Source organism: Neophocaena asiaeorientalis, unplaced genomic scaffold (genome assembly GCF_003031525.2).
Source record: "Neophocaena asiaeorientalis asiaeorientalis breed wild unplaced genomic scaffold, Neophocaena_asiaeorientalis_V1.1 scaffold331, whole genome shotgun sequence".
NCBI lineage: Eukaryota > Metazoa > Chordata > Mammalia > Artiodactyla > Phocoenidae > Neophocaena > Neophocaena asiaeorientalis.
In genome coordinates, this window is record NW_020172138.1 from 157139 (window position 1) to 170533 (window position 13395).

At 34.6% G+C, this 13395-nt stretch overlaps 1 protein-coding gene across 1 annotated transcript in view; it reads left to right on the forward strand.

Annotated features, from left to right (window-relative positions):
- Positions 1-13395, forward strand: part of ITFG1 (integrin alpha FG-GAP repeat containing 1) — a 168961-nt gene that overhangs the window by 136984 nt on the left and 18582 nt on the right. Inside the window, exon 8 of the mRNA XM_024752052.1 lies at positions 3634-3712. Coding sequence (XP_024607820.1) covers positions 3634-3712 — 79 coding nt within the window. The remainder of the gene's footprint in view (positions 1-3633; positions 3713-13395) is intronic.

A 13395-nucleotide genomic window follows, 5' to 3' on the forward strand; every position in this document is an offset into this window, starting at 1 on the left:
ATTTATTCATATGTAGCTTAAAAGCCACCCAGGTTGTCCTATCACCTGCAGCAATTATTCACATGCAAGGGAACCAAGAGAGCATATCCTACTTTGAAGGTCAAAGAATCCCAAAAATACAGGAAAGGTGTGTTTTGGGGGGCAGTGATAATAGTGTTCAATTTGTGGGAAAGACCAAATTATAAAGTTGTTATTTTAAAGGGCTTTTAAATGCTACACAGGTTGAACTGCCAGCATCCTGAAGAATTATAAATACAGCTTCATGTTTTTGTGAAAATGCCATATATTCATTTCAAAAAGTGCTTGGTTCCAGTTTTATTATCAGTGCCTGTCAGTACAGCATGATGTTTAAGAGTGTGGACCCTGAAGCCAGACTACCTACGTTTGATTCCTGACTGCTACTTACTAGACATGGGGCCCTGTGCAAAGCCCTCATTTTTCTCATCTCGAAAATGGATAAAACAGACTGTTGCGCCAATGCATATAAAGTTGTTACTACTGTATCTGGCATACTGTAGATGTTCAATAAACTTTGGCTATTATTATGATTGTTTCTAGGAATCTAAAATTCTCAGCATATTCACTGAGATCAGGGTAATACTAAAGACAGTTCATTGAGACCTGGTAAATGCTATAAATGCACAGTGAATTCTTCACTTAATGCTCTACCAATATTCAGTGCCTGAACACAATCCTCACTTCTCTAGCTGGGACACTGCATTTTGATGATATTTGATCATGACATCAGAAGAGACTAAATTCACAGAAAGACTTAGAAATTCCACTTGCTCGTAAAATAGGATAACTGAATAAAAAAATGAAAAGTATAAAATTTATTTAGACTTCCACACCAACTCCATTTTATCCTCCAAAAGGAGTGGTTTAGGGTCAATTTCACTAAAAATTAAATTTATTAAGGGAGATAATTCAAGCAGTTATGCTAATTAACAAGTGTTAGAGCCATAAGATTAGACAGTTAGCTTAACACTATCTATGTTGTCCAGATAATTAGATGAAAACTTTCCTTTTATTTATTCCATTAGCCCAGCTAATTTATGGTAATTCCCTGTAGCCTTCTTGCCTATAGATTTTATGGATCTAAGAGACCTAGATTCTATATAAAAATTAAACAACTGGAGATTTCAGAAGCAACATGAAAATATATATATATGTATACAGTAGAGAAAAGACAGTCTCTTCAACAAGTGATGTTGAGAAAGCTGAACAGCTGCATACAAATCAATTACAACACTCCTCAAACCATACACAAAAATAAACTCAAAATGGCTTAAAGACTTAAATATAAGATATGACACCATAAAGCCAGAAAAGAACATAGGCAAAACATTCTTTGGCATAAATCATAGCAACATTTTCTTAGATCAGTCTCTCAAAGCAAAAGAAATAAAAAGAAAAATAAATGGAAACTAATCAAACTTAAAAGCTTTTGCACAGCAAAGGAAACCATCAACAAAATAAAAAGACAACCTATATAATGGGAGAAAGTATTTGCAAATGATGTGACCAACCAGGACTTAATTTCCAAAATATACAAACAGCTCATACAGCTCAATAGCAAAAAAACAACCCAATTTAAAAATGAGCAGAAGACCTAAGTAGTCATTTCTCCAAAGAAGACCTACAGGTGGCCAACAGGCTCGTGAAAAGATGCTCAACATCACTAATTATTAGAGAAATACAAATCAGAACTACAATGAGGTATCACCTCACACCAGTCAAAATGACCATCATCAAAAAGTCTACAAATAGTATATGCTGGAGAGGGTGTGGAGAAGAGGGAACCCTCCTACACTGTTGGTGGGAATGTAAATTGGTGCAGACACTGTGGAAAACAATATGGAGGGTCCTTAAAAAACTAAAAATAGAACTACCATATGATCCAGCAATTCCACTCCTGGGTATATATCTGGAAAAAATGAAAACTTTAATTCAAAAAGATACATGTACCCCAATGTTCATAGCAGTACAATTTACAATAGCCAAAACATGTACAATAAATAACCCAATCAACAGACAATTGGCTTAAGAAGATGTGGTGTATATACATACAATGGAATATTACTCAGCAATAAGAAAGAGCGAAATATTGCCATTTACGGTAACATGGATGGTCCTAGAGAATATTATACTTAGTGAAGTAAGTCAGACAGAGAAAGACAAGATATCATTTCTATGTGGAATCTAAAAAATAATACAAATGAATCTATATAAAAAACAGAAACAGATTCATAGGCATAGAAAACAAACTTAAGGTTACCAGAGGAGAGAGGAAGCAGGGAATTTTATTCAATATCTTGTTTTTAATAACCTTTAAAGGAATATATGGGAAAAAATAACTGAATTACTATGCTGTACTCCTGAAACTAACACAATATACTTCACTTTTTCAGTTATACTTTAATTTTTTTAAAAACATGCATATCTAAAGAAAAATGCTTTCTTTTGCCTATCTACAAACAGCAATATAGGTATAGAATTTTGGTAATTCTTTCATGGAAGTAGTATGTTGTACAAAGCATAATATTCTTCTTTCTACATAAAAGTACTTCATTAATAAGTTTGCTTTTATTTTTTGTGTGATAGTCTATTATGAAACTTATTCAATTAGTAATGTCTTATGAGTAATTCCATTCTTGTAGCAACCTGTTTTCTCATGGTCATTGAAACAAATGGATTTCTAAAGTTCTTAAAATATCAATCAGGTTATTGTAGAATCAATGAAATTAATAATTTCTTGCCTGTCATCTTGAAGGAAAATCATTTGTAGTGCATAATTAAACTATCTAAACTTCTTTATTAACTTTTCCCTACTTTATTGGGAAGCACAGTAGAATTTTTAATTCTGCAAAGTGTTCAAAGCATTTCTTGATCATTTTCTCATCTCTTCTTAGGATACCCATTGCAGACATTGGTTTCTTTGTACCCCATTTAATTAACTTTGATTTCTAAAGGGAATAAATAATTGTATCAAGGTGTGAGGAATGTTCCAGAAATAGGGAACAATACACAAGTTGGAGATAAACCTCACCATTGTAACTAGGCTCTGCCAGTGATGTTTTCCTTGAGTGGAAAATAATGTATTCTCTAAGTCTAGTGCAGGAGATAAAAATGTTTTGGAACTACTCAGCAATATTTTTTATTCTATTATGATTATTATGGATGGATTTTATATATTTTTGAGAAATTTTATTTATTGAGAAAATGTAAACTATGCCCAGTCTGTTCCAGAAGGGAAAAGCAATGCTATGTTCAACAGAAATGTCATAATAAAACTATTCCAGGTGGGACCAAAAGTAGTAAAGAAAATTTTGCCTAAAATACTCATCCTTATGTAATAAAGAAAAGACATGATTAGATCTTAGAAATATCTAATAAAATTAATGAACTATATAAATACAACTATCAAATCATTTAAAGTGTTAAGAATTTTCTACTAATACAGAGTGTTTTTAATAGATAACACTGGTTATCTATTTATGAACATGTTCTCTAAGTAACTGCCATCTATGTAAGAATTTTATGGAGGAGTGTTTACTTTTTGTAATAGATTTGCCAGAAACTTCAAATGATGCACTTACTTTCCAAGGCTTAACTATTTCTTTGTTATTGCAGCCCTTTGGAGTGAATCAGCCTGGACCTTATATCATGTATACAACTGTAGATGCAAATGGATATCTGAAAAATGGTTCAGGTAAGACTTGATATGCCTAATAGCACCTTTAATCAATATATTAACGAAGTAAACTGGATGACAAAAATTATCATCGTGTTTTCACATTCTTTATAAAATCTTCACTTTTTATATTATACGTTGTCTTTCTGTATACTTACATCAGTAGATTACAAAATGTCCTCATGACAAATCTATTAACATTAAATTCTTCATATATTCCTGTTGTATGGAGCCACATAATTATCCTTATTTTTCAGTTGAAGTAACAGAGAGATTGGGAGCATTTACTTCAGTTATCTTGATCAAAGTATGAAATAGTAAATTAGTTAACAGAGCTCATCTTAGAAGAAGTAAAAATTAGGACTCCAATCTACTCCTAGATTAATCCTAGCTTTTTCATATGTGGAATTGGAAACTAGAAAATCCTAGTTTTTCCATATGTGGAATATTATACAGATTTATATAATATTATGTAATCATATGTTTTGATATATGATTATAAAGAAAAATCTTGTTTTACGTTTGAATAAAGGGAAATGCAATCAATCAAGACAAAAGGGAAATAAGACTAAGCAAAGGATGTCTGATCTTGACAGATGGCTAGCTGGCTGAGATACGATCCAAATCACCATAAATAAAACTGTGAACATTTCAGTTCTCTAAGGAGGAAAAGGAATCCTAACAATTCATATGCTTCTTTGAGAGTGCTAGAGTCCTAACCATGAAGAAGTACGTGTAAACAGAGTTACTGTTACTCTCCATTGTTAAATGAACTAAAAAAAGGGAAGAACTCATTATATAGCCATTTTCATTTTATATAATGGCATAACATAACATACCAGAGTGCATTTCCTTTTAAGCTAACTGTACACATTTAATACTGTCATCATGCTACTGCATCAGCACAGAAACATTCCATGAAACAAAAACTGAAAAATTCAAGGAGAAATTTACAGACTCAATTACAGTTTACCCTTGAAAAACATGGGAGGTTAGGTGCGCCAACCCTCTGTGTAGTTAAAAATCTGCCTATAACTTATAGTTGGCCCTCATTCCTCTGTATCCTCCAGTTCAACCAAGTGTGAATTGTATAGTACTGTAGTATTTACTATTGAGAAAAATCTGCATATGAGTGGAACTGTGCAGTTCAAACCTGTGTTATGCAAGGGTCAGCTGTATAGTCAAATATGTTAATGTACCACTGTCAGTCAAGGAAACTTAAAATAAATCTGGATATAGTTGATTTGAACAAATTACTTATTTACATTTTAATTCATATATATATTAAACTGTGTATAAAAGATTCCAGGACCAGCGGGTTTTATTTTTTATCAGTTAACTCTCTGAGACTTTCAAGATGCACATAATTTTAGTTCTAGATTAGATGTTTCGGAATGCAGGGGGATAAAAGATGAAGTTACCTATTTCATTTTATGAAGCTAGTATAACTTCATAAAGCTAGTATAATTTTATGGCTAGTATACAAAGCCATTATACCCAAAAGCAAAAACTTAGCTGACTGGTGAATTATCAATCAAAACTGCTATCTAAAATACTAACAATTTAAATTCATCTGTATTTTGAAAGAATTACTTACTTAAGACCATCAAGTAGGTGATTACCTCGGGAATGCACTGATGGTTTAAAATGGGGAAAATTTCTTTATTATCATAACAGTAAATCAATTTTTTAAAGAGTTGCCTCCCTCTTTATTTTTCATATAATGTATATTGTGTAAATATTTCCATGTCTGTTCATCTAGCTAGTCCTAATTTTTTTTAATTGAAGTATAGTTGACTTATAGTGTTATATTAATTTCAGGTGTACAATATAATGAGTCAATATTTTTATAGATTATATTCCATTTAAAGTCATTATAAAATATTGCTTACATTTCCTGTGCTGAACATTATATTCTTGTATCTTATTTATTTTATACCTAGTAGTTTTTAACTCTTAATTCCCATCCCCTATCTTGCCTCTCTCACCACCACTCTTCCCTCTGGTAACCGCTAGTTTGTTCTCTATCTATGAGTCTGTTTCTATTTTGTTGTATTCACTTGTTTGTTTTATTTTTTAGATTCCATATATGTAAAAACAGACAGTATTTGTCTTTCTCTGTCTGACTTACTTCACTAAGCATAATATGCTCAAAGTCCATCCATGTTGTTGCAAATGGTAAAATTTCATTCTGCTTGTAGACAGATCTTATTGTTACCAAATACTCTGTGGTCTTACTCCACTTCCTAGCAAAACGTGAATAGCCAAATGTTATTAGACAGTTATATTACAGAGGAGTCATTAATTTTCTAAATAACCATTTACTACTCTTGTAAATTAGCCAGAGACCTGCAATAAGTACCCGAATTTCCTAAATAATATTTAAGAAGAACTTAGTAGATAGGAGCATGTAAGCCAAATTGTATGGATTAGGGAGTTGTTGGTCATTTCTAAATAATAACACTATTAGACCAAGAATTGTTTTCTACCTCTTAAATTGCTTATTTGGCCCTGCTGTTATAAAATCATTTCCCTTTAGTCCTCTAATGTTACTATTTGTTAACATATCTGAGAAAAGCATAAGTAACCTTTAACTACTGTGCACTCTTCATCATATGCTTCAAATATAAGAGCAGTTAAAATGTATGGTAGACTGATATGAAAGGGCAAAAAAGCATTTGGATTAGGTATAACAAAATTCATATTGATGGTAAACATTAGATTATTGAGAAAAAATGATTTGTTGTAACATATAAGCACATTGTCTTTCTATAATTTTAACCTTTCAGGTTTCTCCATTTTAATCAGTAATTGTCAATTGCATCTTCCAGTGTCAAAACACATTTTATTCTTTATGTTCATTTCTCACCTGCATATTTTCTGAAATTATCTTCAAAGTATAGTCATGTTCCATTATTCCACACATAATTATCCGTAAAAGAATTTTTTTAGTCTTGAGTCATTTTATTTTAATTACTCATCACGTTTTAAATTCTCATACCCAAAAATTTTAGCTTGAGCAGTACTTATTCAGGCATATTTTTGTGTCAGAAATCATAATTCATAACAAGATAATGGAAAGAGTTGTTATGCCCTGCTGGATTATCCATGACATTCTTCTTATCTGAAAGAATGAATTCTTGCAAGAAGAATCATTCCCTTTCCTTACCTCACACCAAGTAAAGACCTCACAGGAATAGTCAAGTCCACAGAAATAAAGATGAGGGCATTGCGAATAATGATTTTTTTTTTCACTGCAATGAAAGAGAGAAAGGGAAGGAGGGAAAATATGGAATAGCTCTAAGCAGTACTGATACATCCTCTTCATTTAATTGTAAATTGAATTAATTAATTACAAGAAATACAGAGAGTCTGAGAAACTGTAAGGAAGTTTACAAATTATTCAGCTATTCAGCAATTAGAAATCCCATCTACACAGATGCAAGTGGGTCACAGTCATATTCTGGAAAACCAAAAGAAAGAAAATAAGAAACTGTAGTGCCGGGCTTCCCTGGTGGCACAGTGGTTAAGAATCCGCCTGCCAATGCAGGGGACACGGGTTCAAGCCCTGGTCCGGGAAGATCCCACATGCCGCAGAGTGGCTGGGCCCGTGAGCCATGGCCGCTGAGCCTGCGCATCCGGAGCCTGTGTTCCGCAACGGGAGAAGCCACAAGAGTGAGAGGCCCGGGTACCACAAAAAAAAAAAAAAAAAAAAGGGGAAAAGGCACAAAGGGGGGGGGCCCGGGGAACCAAAAAAAAAAAAAAAAAAAAAAAAAAAAAATACTCAAAGCAGCCAAAAAACATTTTTTAAAAAAAGTATAAAATATATTCATCATCCTCAAAAAGTCTGTAATTTATTTGGAGAGTAAAAACAAGAAAAAATAAGATGATAAGCCACTGAAAGATTTTTAGAAGACTAGTAACTTTCTGGAAGATGACTGACTTCACTATTCACAGGCCCCTTCTATAAGACTTAGGTGTCTAGTGTGTGGAGTCTTAAGAAAAGACTAGGATTCCATATCATTACCTATAAGACTTCGTAAAAATTTGATATCCTTCTCCTTATTTGCCTGGATAACTGAACATGACACTTTGCCAGGTGCTATGAATGTGCAAAAATATCAAGACGTTGTTACTTTATATTTCAAATATCAAGAACTTTATATTTCAGGAGCTAGACATAGGTTTTTGTTTTGTTTTGGTTTGGTTTGCGGTACACGGGTCTCTCACTGCTGTGGCCTCTCCCGTTGTGGAGCACAGGCTCCGGACGCGCAGGCTCAGCGACCATGACTCACGGGCCCAGCCGCTCCGTAGCATGTGGGACCCTCCCAGACCGGGGCACGAACCTGTGTCCCCTGCATCGGCAGGCGGACTCTCAACCACTACGCCACCAGGGAAGCCCGACATAGGTATTTTAAAGTGTCTTCTTAAATAGTAATTACAAAGCAATAAGTATCAAATTAATGGCAACAATAAGTACAATAGGAACTCAAAGAAGAGGCCATTGTGGACTGACAGGTGACATTTTTGTGAAGGAAGTCTTCCTTTGAAGGATTGGTGTATAATATGGATCAGAAATGAACAAGAAGTAATATAGATTTAGCATTAGCAAAGTCAAAACATGAAAAATGTAACTTTATTAGGAGCAACACAAAAAGCAAATAATTTGACAGTCAATAAAGAAAATCTTGTTCTGTTTTTTAAAAACAACACACAAAAGCTATAATATCTTTGAATATTTTCTTTTTATTTTCATAAGTGCATTGAGGAAAAACTCTAGTATCCTAGACAGATATCCCCATTGGTTTTATTTAGTTGCTTTAGTGTTTTTGTATAGCTTGGCAAATGGCCTGGAATTTAGTATAGATTGGTCTTTACACAAAATATTTCTTATTTTAAAATTTAATTCAGTGAGCAGTTTACTAACCATTATAATACATTTTTACTTAATTGTGTACATTTATAAAAAGTAGCAATTTAAAATATGAATGCTACTTAATTTATTTCAAGATTTTATATTTTTTTTAATCAATAAACAATGTAAAATAGGCCTGGTTGCCCATTTCTTGAAATATATTTTAAAATAAAGAAAAGAAAGAAAAAACAAATGAATGAAAAGTCTCTGTTTAACAAGTACAGTACTGGGGACTTCTGGTTTCCGGTCCAACATGTAAAGAGCTTGGAAATCATACTCCCATCCTCCCTTCCATTCCCACCCCTGCCCCAGCCAGATGATGACCAAAATGAAAATCAACAACTCTTCTTAGATCCATTAGAGAATTGAAGACACTGGGCAAACCGCTGCCCCCCAAACTGGAAAGACAGACAAATGCATAAAATGGCAGCTTACCAGAGCAGAAGCCACAGCTAGGGCCAGCCACTGGCAGGAACACTTAAAGGGTAATTCTGGGGACTCAGTTTGAGACTAGTTTAAGAGATTAAAAACTCCTACCTTTGGGGACCCAAACTTTCATGATTTTTACCTCTGTGAGCCACACAGGTTCTCAGGGTCAAGACCTAAGAAAAATCCTCTTGTGCTTCTGTCAGGAGAAAGGGGGAAAATAAACATTTTCAAATACTCCCAGAGCTACAGTTCTTCTTAACAAAGGCCTGCCCTCAAGGGAAATTATTTTACGAAAACCTAACCAACTTTCCTTTTTACCAGAGCCTAACTGACTTGGTGGTAATGAATATCCAGCTCTAGCCCCCCTCTAGTCTTCCTGTCTCACCTTCATAGGTTAGAGGGGAAAAGACCTGAGAAGCACTTATGAAAGTCACAGCCCAGGGTCATAGGCTCACTAAAAAACTGAGACCTAATCACAGGACTAGAGAACACTTACCCACCCCCTACATCTTACCACCACATCAATCAGGCTCCTATAAAACAACAGGGGAGCAAGGTTCAAACCCTATTTAAAAAGGAAACCCAAAGATAACAGAAGAGACAAAAACAAGGACACTACAGGAAATTTTAGCCTCCGACACCTACAGCTACAGCAACCAGTAAATGCAATCTGATTCATAGCCAGATAAACATAAAACCTCACACTAAAGACCTGTTTACCTTAGTTCTTTTTGCTTGATACATCATGTCCAGCTTTCAAAAAAAATTACAAGGCATGCTAAAAGGCAAAAAAACAAAACAAAAAACCCCCACATTTTGAATAGATAAAGCAGGCATCAGAACCAGACTCAGTTATAACAGAGATTTTGGAATTATAAGACTTAAGAATTTATGGTAACTATGATTAATATCCTAAGGGCTCAAATGAAAAAAAAAAAAAAAGGAAATGCTAGAAAACAAAAACACTGCAACAGAAATGAAGAATGCCTTTGATTGGCTCAGCAGCAGCTTGTACATGGCTGAGGAAAGAATCAGTGAGCTCGAAGATGTCAATAGAAACTTCCCAAACTAAAGAGCAAAGAGAAAAAGGAATAAAAAATATAGTTTATCTTAATGAATATTCAAGTGCAAACTGCTACACTAGTGGCCCCAATAACTCATAATATAGTCTCCTTCCACATTCACTCTGTTTAACCAAGGGGACATCAGCAAACATGACACAAGTATAGCCTTGATAAGCTCTTAGACTTTGAGACTTACCCTCTTGGGATGCTGCCCTGAGATCTGCCCAGTCTAGTCACCTTAAGAATGAACGATTCTAAGGAGAGATGCCTACTCAGGCCTCCCAGCTGACCTGCCAGCTGAATGCAGCCATGTGAGTCAGCCCAGCCAACCCACAGAATCATGAGAAAGAAACTTGTATGGTTGTAAGCCACTAAGCTTTGAGTTGGTTTGTTATACAACAATAAATAATCACTAGAAGGAATGTATTCTTTTTGCTTAAGAGCCAAATATAAAAGAATTTACAGAGATGGACCTGTCAACAGTATTAAAAAGGTATGTTTGAGAAGTGCAGACTTTAGTAGACAGTAAAGGGAAAGAAGTGTGGAGAAGGAGAAGTTGAAAGCTTAAGCGTTTAAGAGAATGTGCTTACTGACATTTCACAACTTTAATCACGTCCTCTAGGAAAAAAGTACATGTGAAATAAGTGACTTTAGTAAAGGAAAAATTCAAGGTATATTTGTGTTTTGTGTATGTTGATAGCCAAGAATTGCATCTAGGTCTCTCCAAGTTGACTAACATGTGACAGATACTAGCCTAATAAACATTTGTTTTTAATGTTTCACTAAAAATAACTTATCTTGCAATTTGTAACTAAAAACACTGCCTCTCATCTTCCATTTATAAAGTAGCTATGTGTCTTTTATCCCTACTTCAGAACTAAACAGTTTTACTCCCTTGTGGTTTTTGTCACCACCAAAAAACACAGCTTATAGCAACATGCCGTGGCCTATGGGTTTGCCTCTCAAAGAGGTATAGATCTCCAACTTGAAAAATAAAGTGCACTAAAGCACAAGCCAAGCTTTCCCATTTAGCTAATTTATACCACACTGTCCACTTTGGAAACCAGAGTTTATCTTTTTAATCCAGAGAGTGACAGCTGGAACATAATTGCAGATAACCTCAGAAAAGTTTACCTCCTTAATACAACTCTGTACAGGAGTACTGACCATTAAATTAGACCTCCACAGGCAATAGCACCCAATGCAGTTTGGCTTTATGAGAGTTGTAGATTTATTTTATTGTTTCCCTTTGCATTATTTTTTCATGCATTGGCAATGGCTTTTATCATTCCTTCATTAGGTGCATTAAGCTCTAGAAAAGCAATTATCAAAATCAAACTACTTAGTTTCTCAAAAAGTTAAGCATAGAGTTACTGTATGAACCATTAATTCCACTCCTACGTATATTCCCAAGAGAATCGAAAATATATGTCACACAAAAACTTGTACATCGATGTTCATAGCATAATATTCATATTCATAATAGCCAAAAAGTGTAATAAGCAAACCAAATGTCCATCAACTAATAAATGGATAAACCAACTGTGGCATATCAATACAATAGAATATTATCCCATTAAAAACATGAAACATGCTATAACATGGATGAACCTTGTAAAACATTATTCTAAGTGAAAGAAACCAGATACAAAAGGCTGCATATTACATGATTCCATTTGTATGAAATGTCTAGAATAAGCAAATGTTATAAGAAATAGAAAGGAACTCACAGGTGAGGGTTACCAGGAACTGGGCCAGAGAAGAAATAAGAAGTGACTGCTAATGGGTCCAGGATTCCTTTTTGCGGTGATGAAAATGTTCTGGAATTAGTGGTGACAGTTGTACAGCCTTGTGACTATACTAAAAACCACTGAATTGTACACTTTAAATTGGTGGACTTTGTGGCATGTGAATTATATATCAATTTAACAAAAGGAAAAAAACTACTCATATTCTAAATTTATAGCTGGGAAGTAGGTTGACAGGTAAAGCTTGAACCAGTGTTCTAAGCTTCCTGATTTATTCCAAAAGAGAAATCAGAAAAACTTCTATGAAAAAATGATGTTATACTGTTTTTCAAGAACTAATATCAAGTTGAAATTCAACCTAAGAAAAAAACAGAAAATATGAGGAATGATTATATAATAATAAAAATAACAAATAACATTTGTAGTTTTGCAGTTTTAAAAGCATTTTTATATACATTAAAAGTTAGGGCTTCCCTGGTGGCGCAGTGGTGGAGAGTCAGCCTACCGATGCAGGGGACACGGGTTCGTGCCCCAGTCCAGGAAGATCCCACATGCTGCGGAGCGGCTGGGCCCGTGAGCCATGGCCGCTGAGCCTGCGCGTCCGGAGCCTGTGCTCCGCAACGGGAGAGGCCACAACAGTGAGAGGCCTGCGTACCGCAAAAAAAAAAAAAAAAAAAGTACTGTTGTTGTAATTGTCTCATAAAACCCATTCAGTAGGTGGTATTGTAATTCTGATTTTGTACATGAGGAAACATTCAAGTTGTATTTTTCTGTTGTTGTATGTTTAAGCATCCCCAGGTCAAGATTTGTCTTTTTCATCTCTGTAAAAGGCATACAGTGTGCATTCAGCAAAAGTTAAGGTGAATGAATAAACAAATCAAGGCTTAGGGAGGGCAAGGGGCTTTCTAAAGATCAAACAAAGCAGTGTGGAATACTGTCTTTGGCATTCAAATCCTGTGTGCTTTCCATAATATCACATCACAGGTCTCCTGTGTTAAGGAACACATTTGTTCAAGTTCCAGCCTTTAAGCTGATATCAAAGTTATTTTAATTCAAAGCCAAAATGGAGGTCTTCAACAGCAGTCATTGATATGGCATATTATTAGACCTCAAAGAAAACTAAAGTTAAACAACTGTACAAACTTTACTTTGTTGTTTACTACCAAACCTTCAGGTTAGCAGAGCAGACATTTACCACGTGCCTGATATGTGTCAGCCACTATACTGGGCCCTAGGAATGGGGCATAGAAATGATTAAGTCACTAGATTGGAAGCACCTAAGCACCTCTTCTTATGGAACTATTTTCAGTCTAGTAAGAGGTTCTTCCACATATTTCATCACTTTATCCTTGTCAGTTATCTAGAAGCTGAGTTCAGAAATAAGTCAGAATACTCCAAAGGATTAAGTCAGACGTCAGTGGATTCCTTTACTCTCCATTATAAGCCACCCACTGACTACCAGGAAAAGAAGCCAAACATTGTTTTAAGAAAATTTCTATAAATTGCTACAATCCTAACTTCTGAAATACAGGAATTTAGCATTTA